At 51.9% G+C, this 17,870-nt stretch overlaps 3 protein-coding genes across 3 annotated transcripts; 2 read left to right on the forward strand and 1 right to left on the reverse strand.

Annotated features, from left to right (window-relative positions):
- Positions 1-2: 2 nt before the first annotated feature.
- LOC128274678 (protein krueppel-like) lies at positions 3-2,945 on the forward strand. The gene is made up of 3 exons (XM_053012946.1): positions 3-458; positions 621-713; positions 2,889-2,945. The coding sequence occupies exons 1-3, from the start codon at positions 279-281 to the stop codon at positions 2,943-2,945; spliced, it is 330 nt and encodes a 109-aa protein (XP_052868906.1). The 5' UTR covers positions 3-278.
- A 29-nt stretch (positions 2,946-2,974) lies between these two features.
- LOC128274681 (zinc finger MYM-type protein 4) lies at positions 2,975-9,476 on the forward strand. The gene is made up of 6 exons (XM_053012951.1): positions 2,975-7,394; positions 8,096-8,221; positions 8,295-8,416; positions 8,490-8,631; positions 8,698-8,797; positions 8,874-9,476. Exons 1-6 carry the CDS (start codon positions 2,975-2,977, stop codon positions 9,046-9,048), a joined length of 5,085 nt encoding a protein of 1,694 aa, XP_052868911.1. The 3' UTR covers positions 9,049-9,476.
- A 64-nt stretch (positions 9,477-9,540) lies between these two features.
- LOC128274688 (39S ribosomal protein L19, mitochondrial) lies at positions 9,541-10,580 on the reverse strand. Its single transcript, XM_053012957.1, has 2 exons — positions 10,514-10,580; positions 9,541-10,447 (listed from the first exon to the last, which is right to left on the reverse strand). Exons 1-2 carry the CDS (start codon positions 10,578-10,580, stop codon positions 9,573-9,575), a joined length of 942 nt encoding a protein of 313 aa, XP_052868917.1. The 3' UTR covers positions 9,541-9,572.
- Between the last annotated feature and the right edge of the window lie 7,290 nt (positions 10,581-17,870).

Below are 17,870 nucleotides of genomic sequence, written 5' to 3' on the forward strand. Positions count from 1 at the left end.
CATACAAGTGTAAAGTCTGTGACAAAGCGTTCAGTACAGCAAGTAATCGGGCATATCATTCGAAAATTCACAATAAGGACCTACAGCATCAGTGTCCGCATTGCTCATCAAAATTCGTGGTATTATCTAGGCTAAAGAATCACATCCGCACTCACACTGGCGAAAAGCCATTCCAATGTAAAGTCTGTGACAAAGCCTTCCATTTATCAAGTAACTTGGCAGAACATTCGAAAATTCACAATAAGGACCTACAGCGGAAGTGTCCACATTGTTCATCAATGTTCGCACGGTCATCTAACCTAAAGAGACATATCCGCACTCACACTGGCGAAAAGCCTTACAAGTGTAAAGTCTGTGACAAAGCGTTCATTTCATCATGCAAGCTGGCAATACACTCGAAAATTCACAATAAGGACCAACAGCATCAGTATCCTCATTGTTCAGCAACATATACAACTGTAAACAACTTAGCCATTCACATACGCACTCACACTGGCAAAAGACCTTATAAGTGTAAAGTCTGTGACAAAGCGTTCAAGTCATCAGGCAATCTGGCAGTACATTCGAAAATCCATAATAAGGACCAACAACATCAGTGTCCTCATTGTTCATCAAGGTTCGCACAGTTATCTAACCTAAAGAGACATATCCGCACTCACACCGGCGAAAGGCCATACCAGTGCAAAGTTTGTGACAAAGCCTTTCATGCATCAGTAAATCTGGCACAACATTCGAAAATTCATAACAAGGGCTCGTGGTGTCAGTGTCCTCATTGCCCTTCAAAGTTTGTCAGTTCATCAAAGTTAAAGGTACACATCCGCATTCACGCCGTCGAAAAGCCATACAAGTGTAAAATCTGTGACAATGCGTTCAGGACTTCAGGGAATCTAGCACAACATTCGAAAATTCACAATAAGGACCAACATCATTAGTTTTCACTGTCCTTTCAACTTTGCGTTTGTATAAGATAGAATTATGTATGTTTGCTGAATCAACACAATAAAATGAGAAATCTTTGACATAATGAAGGAAAAAAGTAGCGAAATATGGAAAAGAATTTTTAAAATAAAGTAAACCTAAGGATCATCAAGAAACTTTACCGGCCTCATGGTTTTTGGCGTGCGTCTTGAAACATTAAATGCAGCTTGTTGTTTTATTATGATGTTTATTATTTATTTATTGCTGTTTATTACCGCCGATCGGTCCTGGCTATTGCTCGCAGTGGAGTGCCTTCGTTCACCAACTCGTTACCCTCGCCGTTCTCGCATAGCTGTCGATGCAGTCCTGCCATCTCCAACGAGAATAACCTGGACGTCCGCCATTCTCGTGACATTACCAGCCCACCGGACGCTGACGAGGCTTGAACGCTGCACGTTAGTGAGGGTTCTCCATTGTCCCTCAACATATACGGGCCGGAAATCAAACTGAGAATCGTTCTCTCGGGCGCGGCTAACTGGGTTTCGCCAGTTTTAGATATGTGGAATCCATGTTTCCGAAGCGTATGTGAGTACTGTTACAAAAGTTACAGAAAATGAAGTAAGAATTCGATCTGGATTATTAGCAACGACCCTAAGCATGCAGAAAAGGATCCGCCACACGTTAAGAAGAGACGCGAACGAGATCTGCAGAGAGGCAACGCAGAAGAGACAGGCTCTTGGCGACGAAGCCTGGCCAACGATAGCCAGACTGTTGACGACAACCTTTCCTGGTACCATGTGAAGGCAATAGCGGGTAATCGCCAGCAGTGGAGATCGCTTATTTCATCCCTTTGTCGCGCCGATAACACGGCGGACCAGGACCAGGAAGGATGTAAGTTTGTAGGCTTGAGCATAGGGGCCAGTGTTGCCAGGATGGTTTCAATTTGAAATGGTATAAACCACCGAAGCATGTCCTAATCGATAATTTTCGACGAAGGGAGACGATTTGTGGAGTCGAAAAGTAATAAAAAAAATAATTGCCAACTAATTCTCACCGGCAACGTTTCGTAAAACTGTACCTAAAATGGACCTGTTTTTCGATTTCCCGCCTGCGAGCCATTTCTGCGGCGATTTTCTTGCCGATTCAATCGTACAGTCTAATTTTCTTGCAAAATCGTAGCCCCTCAAGCTAGACTGCATCGAACGAGTGGCGCGGCTTGGGTTTTACGCGAAAAAGCAATTGTGTCTAGCGTTTCGTGAAACAGTTGAAAGCACTGGCAATGATGGTGCAATAAGTGTATTTATAAATCAATTGTTCGAGGTAATTGTGGGCACCAACAGTACATATTGTTTAAAAAGCCAAATAAAGTCTATATAAACTAGGAAGGTGTGCATCGCAAAGCCGCGAGAGGCTTGTCAGAGTGAGAAGGCTGCACAAAATGGAGCGCGCTTGTTTTTGACGGCGACCGCGTCAAGCCCCTACTGTTCCGCAAAGAAAAGTGTGAATTTATCCAAAAAACCGGACTCCTTTTTCATCACTGTACGCTCTAATGTCTCGACTCGGCACGGGCAGTTATCGGAGCCTAAAAACCGGTAAATAATACACCGACGGATTCAGTGTAACCAAAGTAACCTTAGCGCAGGGCAGAAGCTGTACGCTTGGCTTTTCGCTGTCCAAATGGATAGCGATAGCTGTTCCGTGTGCCGGTGGCTTCGGGATTGTAATTGGGGTGGTTAGTGCGTGTACCAGATTAGGCATCAGACACCCTAGAGCACGGTGAATCTTGGTGAAGTTGCGCCCCCCGAAAAAAGATCGCTAGACGCGGGAATGTGTCGCTTGTGCCCGCTTGTGGTTCTTAGTGTTCTTGGTATTCTTCCCGAACGGCGGAACGCTTGGGGTTTGGGATTATTTCCCGCTCAGTGTGTTAAACGTTGGCCTACGTTCAGTAACCTCACGCTTCTTCTTTGCAGACAACGCACAGCATTGCGGCGCCAAATTCTCTGTCGGCCACTCGGCAGTTCGATTGAACCGGAATTGAACCTCCGAGCCGAGTAAGATGGAACAGACCAACGACGGCGGTGACGTGGTGTGTGGTGTGGAACCTGCAACCGAAATCGTTTGTGAGACCGCACACTACGATACGGATACGGCCGGGGTTCCGGTGTCGACAGAAGTTGGAACCACCGACGAGCGTACGGAAACGGAACAAGGGGAAGCAGACAAACCACCAGCACCAGCAGCAGATAATGGGGCTGGCGATGAACCGGACCACTTTGAACCGATACTGCCGCCGGTGGATGAGAAGGGAGAAAGTCAAGAATCCGGAGTGAGCGAAAAGTATGACTCGGCCGTCGAGGAAATGGAAACGGATCCACCGGAAACGAATGGGGGGCAAGATCCACCAGCGCTACCGCCAGAAGAAACGGCGCAGGAAGAGGAAATAACGCAGGAATCGGGTGCGGATGGCGGAGCGGACGACACTGGCCTCGCGAGTGCGTCCCACTTGCAGGACATCGAAATGAAGGACGTAGACGAAAGCCAGCTTAAGTTGGAAGACACGACGGATGGCGAGCAGTCGCTAGACCAGGGCACCGTTAAGGATCCGTTCGATCAGATTCGACAAGAGCGATCACCGAGCGACGACGGTGAAGCGGAAGATGCGATCGGCGATCGTGACAAGAACGGACAAAACAAGGAACAAACGGAAGACGATGGCGACAAGCTGGAAGAAGAGGGCGACGCAAATGCCGTGGCCGTAGATGGTGAAGGGGACCGACCAGAAGGGGAACCGACGAACGTTACGACCGACGAGGCTAGGGAAAAGGAATCTCCGGAGGAGTCGGGTGGCCCCGGCCCCGGTGAGCAGTTGGGTGAATTTTCGGCCGGCGTCGACGATTTGACGGGCGGCGAGAACGAAAATATCTGCCTCCTGCCGGACGACGAACGGGTCGTGTCGGAGGAAGACAAACAGCGTGCCATCACCGAGGATGATGAGGCCGCGGACGAGTCCGCCGCGATGGGCAAGGAAGCGACCGACGGGGAGGAGGCCGCCGCTGCCGTTGTAGCGGCTGACGATCGATCCGATCCAACAGCGGCGGTGGCGGATGGCGATGAAACGGTCCGACGCGGCCCGGAGCACCAGTTGGCCGAGCGGGACGACGAGGCACCGATGAACGATTCGGCCACCGAGCCACCGGTGGACGTCGATGCGTCGCCGCAAGAGAACCGCATCCGTGAGCTGCCCGTGGCGGCCGAGTCGGCGGTCTGTGTCCACTGCCGGGCCCGAAAGGTCTGCGGGTACGCCTGCAACATGACGACCCCGGAAGGGCCGGAGCCGGCGGAGCAGTTTGTGTGCTCGTTCGATTGTGTGCAAAGTTTGCGCAACGAGTTCCCGGGGCGCTTCGAGCTGGTGCAGAAGCGCGTGGCCATCGTGCCGATCTTCGACTGCAGTGCCACGTGTGAGCGGTGCTCGCAGGAGAAGGTGTGCCGGTTTCGCTACCGATCGCAGGACGGGTGGCGCTATCTGTGCGACACCAAGTGTGTCGAGTATCTTACGACGATCAATGGCCAAAAGTACAGCGTGGTGCGCAAGAAGTACACGATCGAGGAGCGGTTACCGCCGTACCCGGATGGCCGCCGGTGCATCCAGTGCGGTGACCAGAAACCGTGCCAGTTCGGGTTCCTGCAGGACGAGGACGAGCTGAGCGTGTGCAACGATTGCCTCGCCCTGCTCATGACCGAGCACCCGGACCTGTACCGGCTGCGGCGGTGCTCGGTGCGTGTCCGCCCGATGCCCAAGACGGGCGCCACCAGCAGCGGGGCGGCGGGGCTCATCAAGTTCACGGCCCGCACCGAGGAGGAAGCGGAAGCGGCCCGCCTGAACCGGGACGCGTCGTTCGTCCGCCGGTGCTGCCACTGCCAGCAGGAGCTGGCGCTCGAGTCGACCGAGCGGCTGCAGTGGGAAACGATGGACTTTTGCACCGGCAAGTGTCTGGCCGCGTACCAGAACGAGCACGGGTCGCAGTGCACCCAGTGCCGCGAGGCCGTGTCCGTGGCGAGCCTTGGCAAGTACTGTGTGCGGTTCGGGTTCGACGTGTGCCAGTTCTGCTGTGCCGCGTGCTTGGACGTGTTCAAGAAGAGCCTCAAACCGTGCTCCTACTGTCAGACCAATGTGGCCGACGGGACCGACAGCTCGTACGTTGTGACGCGCGTCGGAGATAAGGGCATTTTTCGGGACTTTTGCAGCGCGGCCTGCCACAACCGGTACCGGACGTCGGTCGATCCGGCCCTCAAGCTGCAGGTGCGCGTGTGCTCGGTCTGCAACCATCAGAAGCAGGCCAGCGTCATCGTGCGGCTGGACGGCCGGGAGCACTACTTCTGCACTCAGCCTTGCTTCTCGGCGTTCCGGTTCGTCAACAACGTCCAACCGGACGGGTGTGCCATGTGCCAGGATTACTTCGAGCGGACGGTCGCGACGGCCTGCACGATCTTCCCGCTGGACGGTGCGTCGGAGCCGCTGGCGTTTTGCTGCAAGATGTGCTTCAATCTGCACATCATCAAGAACCGACGGATCGTGTCGTGTTCCTGGTGCAAGGTGAAGAAGTACAACTTCGACATGATGCAGCGGCCCGGCCGCCCGGCCATGCTCTGTTCGCTCAACTGTCTCTCGCTGTACGACGTGTCGGTGAATGCGCTGGCCCAGAAGGAGACGCGCTGTGACCACTGCCTGGAGCTGAAGGCACCCCAGTACCACCTGACGATGAGCGACACGAGTTTGCGCAACTTTTGCACCTACCAGTGCGTCATGTCCTTCCAGAGTCACTTCAACAAACGGCCCCTAACGCTCGGACACGACAGCGCGACTTCCGGGGCGAATCCCGTTCCCACCGGACTGCCGAAGCGAGTCCGCAAGTCAACTGCTCCCGTGGCTCCCTTGCCCCGGGAGCCAGCGGGTGGAACTCCTCCGGCGGCACAACAGCCGGAGCAGCAGCAGTACCGGTCCGCTTCGGTGAGGCGTCCTACGAGGGCGGCCGCCGCCGCCGCCACCACCACCACCACCACGAATACCAATCTGCCCGTCATATCTTCGGTTCATTCACTGTCAGGCCGCAGTGGTACACGCTCGAAGGCCAGGGACAATCAGCAGGCCACCATTCAGAACGATTGGCCGCGCGTGGCACTGGAACCGCTCACCAATCTGCCATCGATGGGACGTTCGTTGGTTAGCAACTTTCTGTCGAGCACTCCGACCACGGCCTCGGCAGATCCTCCTGAGACAGCAGAGACACCGGTGGCCACTCGAACGGTGGAAACGCACACCCAGATCGTGACGATTCCGCCAACGCCGGTGCAGGTGGCCAATGTGGCCACCATGTGCGCACCGTTCCAGGCGTCGAAGGCGGTCAACTGCCGCCCGGTCCAGTGCAGCCAGGACAGCCAGACGGACGGGTGGTTGCAGCGCAAGATCGTCGTCCCGATCCCGGTGCCGATCTACGTGCCGGTGCCGATGTTCATGTACTCGATGCCCACCCCTGTTCCGGTGCCGATTCCGCTGCCCATCCCGGTGCCGGTCTTCATTCCGACCACGCGCAACTCGGCCACCGGCATCCTGAAGGAGATCCGCAAGATTCAGGACAAAATGCCGGCCGATCCGTACGAAGCCGAGCTGCTGATGATGGCCGAGATGGTGGCGGGCGACAAGAAGAAGGACGACACGGACTCGGAATCGGACGATGGTGCTGACGGTGGTGCTGGTGGTGAGCCGACGGCCGACGAGCCGCCCTTCGTGGGTGCCATCGAAAACAATGCGTCCTTCAGCGAGGATCTGGTCCAGATGGCGCTCAAGATGGCATCGAGTGACTTCGAGGACCCACCGGTCGATCTCGAGTCGGCCATGCAGGCGAACACGATCACCCAGCAGCAGCAGGAACAGCAGCAACAGCAACAGCAGCACCACGGTTACGGGGACGGTTCTCACCTGCAACACCAGCAGCTGATCCAGCAGCAGATGGACCAGCGCCAGCCGATGCCGGTGCCAGCGCTCGTCGTCCAGCGTGGTCGCAAGCGAACCGCTTCGACAGTGCCGGCGCGGCAGGCAGCGACGGCCAACAACAATAGCCTCCAGCCGCAGCAGCAGCAGCAGATGACCGCAGATGGAACGAAGCGCATCAAGCGCGAGCAACTGAAACAGGAACCGTCGCCGGAACCGGCCTCCCTGGCCGTGGTGCCACCGGCGGAAAAGCCGGACGCCAACATGTGTCTCAAGTATACGTTCGGGGTGAACGCCTGGAAGCAGTGGGTGCTGACGAAGAACGCGGACCTCGAGAAGAGCTCCATCCGGCGGAAGCTGTTCAAGTCCGACATTCTGCAGCTGACGGCCGACGAGCTCAACTACTCGCTCTGCCTGTTCGTGAAGGAGGTCCGCAAACCGAACGGCACCGAGTACGCTCCGGACACGATCTACTACCTAGTCCTGGGTACGAAGCACGTTTTCTTCTTTTTTTTACCACTTTCATATGAATTTCATATAATCTTCCACTTAAAATTCTCGAAACGGTTGGCAAATTGCACGATACTGGATTTCGTTTTTCACTAGTCGCCACTTTCAAATCTAGTTCTCACTTGCTCATTCGGGCGTCAGTTTCAATTTCTTCTCGGTCACGGCGTTTTCTTAGGCCGGTTGGCCTGTGATGCGATGTTGTAACTTTTTTGCAATCCCAAACGAGTCGTTCAAAGTGAACTATGATCAGCACAGAGACGCTGCTTTGCGCGACACGAATGAAGGATATCGTGCTTCATATCTTTTGCAATTCGCCCGCGAATTCAGTCGTGGCTTTCGACAATTGTAGTACACTGGTTTTGTTCAACTTCCTTCATTTCTTGCATGATTCGTGACGCTGCACGGTCGCCATGTCTTTAATAATATCACGGTCGTTACTTGATATCTTTTATTTAATTTACTCCTTCTTTTCTATCTCTCTAAAAATATCGACCTATTTCTTGAACGACAGTTTACTGACTGAACTGCTAGTCTTGTTGAACACTACCTTTTTACCCATCTTTAGCCTACTTTGCTCGTATGTGGTTTGCGATGAATATTCGCTACAAAAGTGCCTAGAGGCAGAGTACCCCCACCCCCCTCTTAACTGAGTCCTCTCTCTTTGTCGCTCTGTTGCAGGAATTCAACAATATTTGTTCGAAAAGGGGCGCGTCGAGAACATCTTCACCGATCCGTACTACGAGCGGTTTACCGACTGTTTGGACGAGGTGGCCAAAAAGTTCTCCGTCCTCTACAACGATTCCCGTGAGTCTTCGGATGGGAGATCGTCCGCCCAACCGTCATTCGCTTATCCGTTCGATTCGGTTCCATTCCACAGAGTTTATCGTGACGCGCGTGGAAGAGGAACACCTGTGGGAGTGCAAACAGCTGGGGGCCCATTCGCCGCACGTCCTGCTCAGTACGCTGATGTTTTTCAACACCAAACACTTCAACCTGGTGGTAAGTATCACGGGCGCGGGCGCGGGATCGGGTTTGAATGGGTGGCCTAAAGCTGACCCGTTTCTTTCCACAGTCCGTTGAGGAGCACATGGAGCTCAGCTTTTCGCATATCATGAAGCACTGGAAGCGAAATCCGAATCAGGGTGGCCAAGGTGCGAAATCGCAAGCCCCGCGGAACGTGATGCTCCGCTTCTATCCACCGCAGTCGTCGCTCGGTAAGGGTTTGGGTGTCCTTGGGTCCAACAGTAGCGCCATTAATGGTTGGTTCGATCTGTTTTCAGCAGCCAACACACGCAAGAAGAAGGTCTACGAGCAGCAGGAAAACGAGGACAATCCGCTCCGGTGCCCGGTGAAGCTGTACGAGTTTTATCTCTCCAAATGGTAAGCCGTGGGGCGCCGAATGACCGGATCGGACTCTTGCAATCCCGTGCAATCCCCCGTTTGCTTCTTCTTGCAGCCCCGAAAGTGTCAAGACGCGCAACGATGTGTTCTACCTGCAACCGGAGCGTTCCTGCGTGCCCGACTCACCCGTTTGGTACTCGACGCAGGCGCTCAGCAAGGAGTCGCTCTGCAAAATGCTGCACCGGGTGAAGATGGTCAAAGAGATCAACATCGCGCTGCTGACCAGCTAATGACCTCTACAGAGAGAGAGAGAGTAAGCCCCCCTTGTGTCGTTTCTTCGCCGTAAATCAGACACACGCGCACAATCGGTCGGTCGGTCGGCTGGTGTTTCATCCAATGGAACCCGGCCAGCAATCCAGGTCCAGCATCCAGGTCTTCTCATAACTCTGTATTCGCCCCTCGGGGGGGCAGTGACATTTCGTTTGATTCATCATGATCGCTGTAAAATAAACAGTAGAGCCACCTCGGCGCCGAAGGGGTTCCGGGATTCCGTTTCCGCATTACGGGAATATTGTAGTACTAAAGTGAATTAAGACAGAGAGAGAGAGAGCGACAGAAAGTTCTGTACATATGGCGCGTGTTTTAAGCTGTTTGCCGGAGGTCACGTCAGAGAGAGAGAGAGAGCGGGAGAGGGGAATACGTCTTCACGGACCCTGTTCAAGAGCATATAGTGAAATAAACCGGAATCAGTTTCTTAAATGTGTGTGTGTGTGTATGGATTAACTTTATTTTGCTATGTACGGCGGCGACGGAACTAGGCCAGTTTGGTCGGTTTCACGAAGATGCGTTTGCGTTTCATCTTCTTCTGGGCCAGCTCCTGCGAGTGAAGCGTGGAGTAGACTTCGGTGAAGATTTCCTTCTGTTCCTCCTCCGGGATCGAGCGGCGGTACTCTTTCATCAGGTCGTACTTCTCCCACGGAGTCGCTAGCCGGGCCGCGTTCACCCGGCGCCGCTCGTTCGTGTGCTCGGCCATGTTGGCCACACCCTGCAGGTTGTGGCGTTCCCAGCGCGCGTACCATGGGTGCGGTTTGAGGACCACCTTCAGGTCGTTCACCGGCACCGGTGCCCCGTCGGGCAGCGTTTCCGGTTCCATGTTGACGTCGAACGTGCTGTACTCGTCGAGCGCATCCCGCAGGTAGATCAGCTGGTCGTCCACCCGTTTCTCGAGCCGCAGCACTTCGATCTTCTGCAGCGTCGGATCGTACAGATCGTAGCTGATCTCGATGCCCTGGTGGTCGATAACATTGCGCAGAATGAACCGTGCCCGGAGGCCACACTTTTCGCGCAGTATGCAAATGCCCACGAAGCGGGCCGTCTTGGTTTCGGCGTGACGGTCGGAGGCGGTCACGGCGAGCACGGAGCCCACGTAAAACTCCGGTATGTCGATGTTGGCCCGCCGACTGAGCATGTCGCGGCGTTCAAGCTTTTCGCGCAACGAATTGCGCCACTCGAGCTTCGGGTCCGGCAGAAACTCCCGGTACACGTGCCGGTAGTTGGGCGGGATGATCGACTTTCGCTCCCCGGGCGCGGCGGCACCGCCGGATGCTGTCGATGGCTGTTTGCTGTTCGTCGTTGCCGGTGCCGGTTTGGTTGAGTAACATCTGGCGGCCGCAGTGCGTACCGGGTGGTCTGCAAAGGAGCGCGTGTGTGTTGGCGCAGGGTGGGACAGTCGTTCGCCTGTGGCGGCGCGCTCACCTATTCTACGGAATGTCCGCAACAACCAAACGCCACGAGGGCCCCCGAAGCTTTTAATGCAATTCATTATCGGTTATTTTCACCGAAAACCGAAAGCAGCGCAAACAATCTGGTTCCGTTTGGCGGTTGGCTGTCAAAACATCTCATCGTCAAACAGCCAGACTGCCCAAGGGCCCAAGGTTCATACAAAATGGTGGGTTTCAATGAGAATTTTCTCCCAATCTCCAAAAGCGAAAAATCCCAATCACTCGAAAGCGGCTTGCTTCCGTTCCGAGTGCGGAACCCATGGCCTTGAGCGGGTTTCCATTATGATGGCTTCGTTTGCTTCGGTGGTGTAACAACCTACCTTATGTGCACACGGTTGCCCACATTGTTTAGCAATATTTCGAAGTTGGTCGGTCGGTCCCGTTCCGCGCCGGCCCCGATTCCGGCCGGAATTCGTTGGCCGTTGTGACATTGTAAACCCTTGGGACGAGACTTAGGCAGCAAGTAGCGAGGTAAAGCGCTGGAATTTGCCGGGCATTTTGTCAACGTTGGAATGTAGATCAAGAGCCGAGACAATGTTTTGGGCGAATTCCGAAAAGGATGAGTTTATCGGTCAGGTGCATTGCAAGCATTGATAACACTGGATTGGACGTTTGTCTTGAGCTTCGTCGATGGCTTTAAAGGCCGGTCAAGACGTAAAGATCGCTATGATTTGTCTGTGCGATTGTCGTAGCGATCTGTAGAGCGTCCACACTACGAGTTCATTACGATTTACAATCGCAGATCCTATACGTTGTGCTCTTTCTATGTATGGAAATTGGACAGATTTTAATGCTCGTTTGCTCAGATTTTCTAGATCTGCGTCGATGGTCGACAACGACCAAAGTTGTTGCAAATGTCGCTGTCCAGACGTAACGATTTGTCTGTGCAGACCAATCGTGGACCGTCCTTTAATTCATTGGTTGATGCATTTAGACGTTGGACGAACAACGAAAAGGACCCAAACTAAAAAGAGAGAATTGATAAGAAGGGACAAAAGGGATAGTGCAGTCGGTAGTGCTCTTCGCTGTCACGAAGCTGGCCTGGGTTCGAATCCCTGGATCGGTTGTCACGCAGCCGGCCATGGTTTCGATTCCCGATACCGGCGTGACAGGGAGGTTGACGCGGGACCAACAACCCCGCCCGTAAAAAACGAACTGTTACAGGAAGCATCCTGAGATTAACATTGTCTCTGGTGCAGGATAAGACCGCTCAGCGGTTGTTTCCGAAGAAGAAGAAGACTTTAAAGATTACTCAAAACCCACTTTCTGAGGAAAATTAATTTTATTTGGTTGATCGTTGGTGGTTGTGTACGTTTGCTAACTGCTATCGCCAAATTCATACGTTTTAGTATTCAATTATTCAGATACAAAATTCAAACGATACCCAAACTTGGCCGAAAACCGAAAGAATTAATGAGTTTCACCCTTCTTGTGAATTTTGGTGTGACGTACTAGATCGCTTGAGGAATAGAAGGCTTTGTAGCAGACTTTACATTGGTATGGCTTTTCGCCGGTGTGAGTATTGATGTGATACTTTAGAGTAGATAACTGTGCGAACCTTGATGAACAATGAGGACACTTATGGTCCTTATTGTGAATTTTCGAATGGTTTACTAGTGTGCTTGATCGCCCGAACGCTTTGTCACAGACTTTACACTGGTATGGTTTTTCGCCGGTATGAGTGCGGATATGACTCTTTAGACCAGATAACCGTGCGAACATTGATGAACAGTGAGGACGCTGATGATGTTGGTCCTTATTGTGAATTTTCGAATGTCTTGCTAGTATGCTTGATTTGCTGAACGCTTTGTCACAGACTTTACACTGGTATGGTTTTTCGCCGGTATGAGTGCGGATATGACTCTTTAGACCAGATAACCGTGCAAACCTTGATGGACAGTGTGGACACCGATACTGTTGGTCCTTATTGTGAATTTTAGAATGTTCTGCCAGTATTTTTGATGACCTGAACGCTTTGTCACAGACTTTACATTGGAATGGCCTTTCGCCAGTGTGAATGCGGATGTGATTCTTTAGGTTAAATGACCGTGCGAACCTTGATGAACAATGAGGACACCGATATTGTTGGTCCTTATTGTGCATTCTTGAATGTTCTGTCATTTCGCTTCGTGATCTGAATGCTTTGTCACAGACTTTACACTGGTATGGCTTTTCGCCAGTGTGAGAGCGAATATGAATCTTTAGGCTAGACAATTGCGCGAACCTTGATGAACAATGAGGACACTGATGCTGTTGGTCCTTATTGTGAATTTTCGAGTGTCGTCCTAGAGTGCAAGATGACTTGAACGCTTTGTCACAGACTTTACACTTATAAGGCCTTTCGCCAGTGTGAGTGCGGATATGAATGTTTAAGTTGTTTACAGCTGTGTATGATGCGGAACAATGAGGACAATGGTGCTTTTGTTTTTTCTGAGGGCTTTTGAGCTTATCCTGTCCCAAAGCAACATTCGTTGTTTGCAGCTGATGCTGCTCATCGACCTCTTCGTCCTCTAATTTGATTGCAATTGGATTTTCTTCTGCCTCGAATAAATCATCAGGTATGTGGCCACAACATTCATATGTCCTGTTTGCTTGATGAACAATATAACACTTCTTGTGCAAATCCTTCGCTGCATCCGGTGAGGTCACTTCAGTTTTAATTGACAGTTCTGTGCCAATTGTTTGTTCGGAAGAATGATCAAGATGGTCTTGAGTGCTTTGTGATTCGTTATTCGCTTTGTTCTGCTGTTCGATAAAATCATTGTTTTCATTGCATTGCAACAGATCCATCTTTTTCGAACGCGCTTCGCACATCGTGCACAAATTCAATGGGACTCCAGGTAAAATATTAATCTGTAAAAATAAGAGTCTCATAGAACAGTCTTCTTTGTGGAACAGGCTGAATGTTTCAACAACATTCAAATGGTGTTTGTTTCAACAAATGTACTACCTGAGCACCGGAGCATTCGGAGAGCTTTTGAAGTTTATATTGTCCGGAATCGTCGTTCGCTAGAGCATCCAAAGCCTCATCGTTTGACAGACACCATCGACATATTTTTGCCGTTCTAAAAGGTAATTCGCTATTATACCTTTTAATCTTTGTCGAACACTGACTTACTCAACATCATCCTCTTCCTTAATCACTGCCGAATACTCCATTTTCACTGCAATCGTTTATTTAAGCGATTTTGTAAAATCGTCCACTTTCCACTTGTTTATTAAACATTGGTTGCTTCAATGGTTTGCCTTTTGACAATCCTCGGTTTTTGACAGTTTCGCGCCCTTGTGAGAGAGCCGCCACTGTGAGTGAGCCGCCGCTGTGAGAGAGCCGCCTTTCTTTTGAAACTTAAAACAGTTACAGGGTGTATCAAGTTTGTGTGAATTAAACAATGATTTCGAATAATGATAAACCATCATTTAGTACGGGGATGGAGCATAACTTAATTCAATCAAAAATCAATAAAAAACTATGTTTGTTGTGTGTTTTGATCTGCAGTGCTTCAGATTGTTCAATGTTTCAAAAACGCATTCACTTCTTAGCCCAAAAACCCATTCGTTTCTTTCTTCATTATTGTTATTGTTTCAGGTTCTTGCTTTAGAAACCTATTCAAACATTTCCAGTGACTTACTAATAGGTGACCGAAAGTTCGAAGTCTTCTCGATCTTCACCTATCTAGGGTCAAAGTTTAATACCAACAGTTACTTAACTGGGACGATTCGCGCTAGGGTGCTAGCCGACAGGTTATGCTACAGACTGCAGAATCTGCAGAGTAGAATGAGATGGCGGGAATGCGTCGTCAAGGACGCAAAAGCGGCTGGAATCGAAATGTGGTGGACGAAGGCGCTCGGCCGCGAGCATTGGAGGCCAAGACCGCTCGGCGGTTGTACCCGGATAAGACGAAGAAGGATCTGTTCGTATTTAATGATCTGTTTTATTAGATGTAAAAATCGACAACCACATGCCGCAAAGTTTTGAAAACCGTAAACTATTCTCAACCTATCACGCCAACGAACTCCTACTGACCTTTACGCAGCCCTTTGTACATTCGTTACACGATTTTTCCTAGCAGTTGGCGCTGTGAAGATGCCGCCTTTGCCGCCTTTGCCGCCTTTACCCAGCGATCCACACTTGAAGAGGAAACCGAAATTCGTTCCGAACTGTGCCATAATCCTTGCGGGTGCCGGGTGGTAGGTACAACAACTATCTCTCCCGAGGTACGAGTCTTTAATCCTAATAAAGTCACAGTGGGAGACTTTCAATAGAACCATCCGTCGCCATCATCAGCATACAAATGCGAGTTCAAGAAGAGCCCCGGTGGAACGAACAAATAGAAGCTTCCGTCCGCGTTGTACTGCCGGCCACGTACCGCGCGACGCTCCTGTGGCCGCACCATCTGACGGGTGCTGTGCTGTGTGTGTGTGCACGACAGCATAATCTCCTAATAACAGAGCCGACCGGACCGCGTCATGCGTTTCGGGAAAGAAACGACACTTTAATCCTTATTTAAGGTGTATAACGAGGGTCGCCAGGAGATTATCGAGCAGACACAACACACTACTTAACTTTCATTCAACTGTGCGGCCGGCCATGGCTCGGCACAGTAGCCGACCAGTCCCCACTGACGGGGCAGGACGGGGCAGCGCGGGACGTGGTATCGGCCTTTTGAAAGCGGAGTTTACATTCGACCCACTGTGTACTCAAGTAACGCACCGTCCCCGATGATCCGCTCAAGCTTGACGTCTCATTTTCTCCCCGGTCCCGGACTGGCTCCATATTTTCTACTCAAAATGAAATTACACCACTCGAAGCTCGAAGTCTCTATTAATGAGTGAGCTGATGACATTTTGATTTTGAAAGCGAGCGATGGTTTCTAGAAAACCTCACCGAATCCGAAAGCGGTATGTGTTTGTTTTACAAGTTCAAAAACCATTCGCCATCACAATATGGAGGTAAATGGTGCTAACGTACATAAACATGTTGAGCAGATGTCGTTTATTGCGACACTAACGGCCCAATTCGTCGGGCAACACGTGGCATACAGACCACCAGACAGAACAGTGAGTGTCCAACTCCGCCAGGACCCGGCTCAATCGTGGACAGGCAACAGTCCTGCGGTGGGTGAATGCCCTTGTAAAGCGGCCGTAGCGGAGGGATAATCGGAAAACTTCCCGCCGGAGCACGAACCTAAGGTAGTCATTAGTGTCGTCCTCGTCCTGATAGTGGCCAAATCTGAAGGGGGCGAAGAGGAAAATTGGGAAATTTTCTCTCCGGAAAAGCGGAACCCCTTTCGCGCGGTTCCGCTGCGTTGCGGTTTACTTTCGGGTTTCTTTGTTGGTGCTCAAATTTCGTGCCTCTCCGTGGGGACGCCTGGCCCGGCCTTGCCGGTTCCTTTCTTCTCATTCGGTGGCGGTGGTGGATTAAGATTTATCGGTTTCGGGTCTCGTGGTTTCTTCGCTCGGCTCTCTGGGACTCAGGGCCTGTGTCGGCAGCCTTTGAGCAAGGGGGAACGTGTAGAACATTCTGTACAAAGTTTCAGGGAACCGGGACGGGCCCGTGGGGGAACAAACATGTGTTCGACAACGGGGAGCGTTTTTTTGTCTCTAACCGAGAGCCGTTGGTTCCGGAAAAGATGTATCACATTTTTATGGAGTGTAGAACTCGATTGCTTCATCAAACGCACGTGTCCACGTGGTGACTTGGGGACACTATTGGCCAACTAGCCAACAGTAAACCAGTTGGCCACCTTCTAGTGCAAAAATGCTTCATTGCAGACATAGCGACTCCAGTGGCTACCGATATGAAAGAACCGTCGAATCGAACCGCGGAGGTCAGTGTACGCGGCTCGCAGTTTGCAATTACGCACCGGCGGCATATGCGTGTGCCGGGGCTTCAAAACCTAACCGTAGTTTCGAGAGGCCACTGCCCGATTCGTGCGCGGCCCCGGAAAAAACCAAATCGTTGACAGAAACCGGTGCAACTCGAAGACGGGCAAAAACGGTCTTTCCGCTGACGGCTACGGTGATAACCTTAAACCGCCGTCTCGACCACCGCACGGGGGAGTCAGCCCCGAGTGACGAATCGCGAAAAGTGGCCGCTCGTGCGGCGGTTACCACAAATCTCGCTTACGCATCGCATCGTGTCGGCTTCCGTTGAGAACCGTTCCGCAAGGGTTCGCACGAAAAATGAAGCCGATTGCCTCGACCGTTGGGCGCATTACGCGGATCGGATCGGTGCTGGCCGGCGGGGCAACGTCTTTCGGCGGTGGCCAACAGGTCTTGCCGGCTGGCAGCAAAACGTAACGTATCGGATTCGCGATCGTAATCTGAGAGCGGTGGCCACCGCCCTGCGTCATGTCCTCTTTCCCGTGTGCGGTCTTGGGGTTGTGGCCAGCCAGCTTGTCGTTTGAGTTTCTACGTATCCATTTTGTAACGAAATTACCTAATCGTACGACCGAACGGTCGGTCGGTCGGTCGGTTGGTGCCATGATTCAGCCATCCCGAAGCACCCCCGGGGCGGGTTCAGAATTTAAAATCCTCCCTTCACGGGAACCCGAACACAAGGCGAAACAAATTTTGTTTACGCTGATAGTGAAATCGTGTCGCTTCGTTGCGGCCGCGGGGGAGAGAACAATAATTCTTTGTTTTGACAATGGCCCCGTGTCGAGCTGATACGCGTTCCGATTGTGCGGGACTTTACAATCTCCCCACAGCAACTCCAGGACGAAGTTTAGAGACGCGCGATAAAGGACCACACGGCACACGGTCCCTTCTGTTGGTGTAATAAAATTTATCACTAAGCATAAAAGAAAACACACCATTAGCTTCGCTGCCGGTGGTAGCGCCCGGGGCCTCGCCTTTTTTAACGGGATACACTCCGGGTGCCCTAGTATCCTGTGAGAGTAAATGGGCGATGTATGTCGGATAAATAGGAATCGAAAGATAAACAGTACACATAAAATGATTACTCACCTTGGCCGCCACCAGCACGCGAGTGCGCGGCACCCTCAGGCGCCCTATCTCCCGGCGGAGACATAAGAATCCTTTTCGAAGCGGTTGGCCGGTCGCAGCACGTGCATCGACGGCGCTGGCGTCACCGGCGATAGTTGCTAACGAAATGTGTCACACTTTTGAGCCGTAGGGCGCGTTTTAGAAATCAAACGCCAAAAAGGCAATGGAACCGCGATCCAAGCAACCTGCTGCCAGAGCGTCCTTCGGTAAGTAACGTCTTTTAAAAATGAATAAATTGTCAGTGTTGGTTCACTGTCCAAGGGTGACCATCACGGGGGGCAAGGCAATTTGCCGAGGAAAGTGCGTAAATAGTGGTTCAGTCG

This window comes from Anopheles cruzii, chromosome 3 (genome assembly GCF_943734635.1).
Source record: "Anopheles cruzii chromosome 3, idAnoCruzAS_RS32_06, whole genome shotgun sequence".
Classification (NCBI taxonomy): Eukaryota; Metazoa; Arthropoda; class Insecta; order Diptera; family Culicidae; genus Anopheles; species Anopheles cruzii.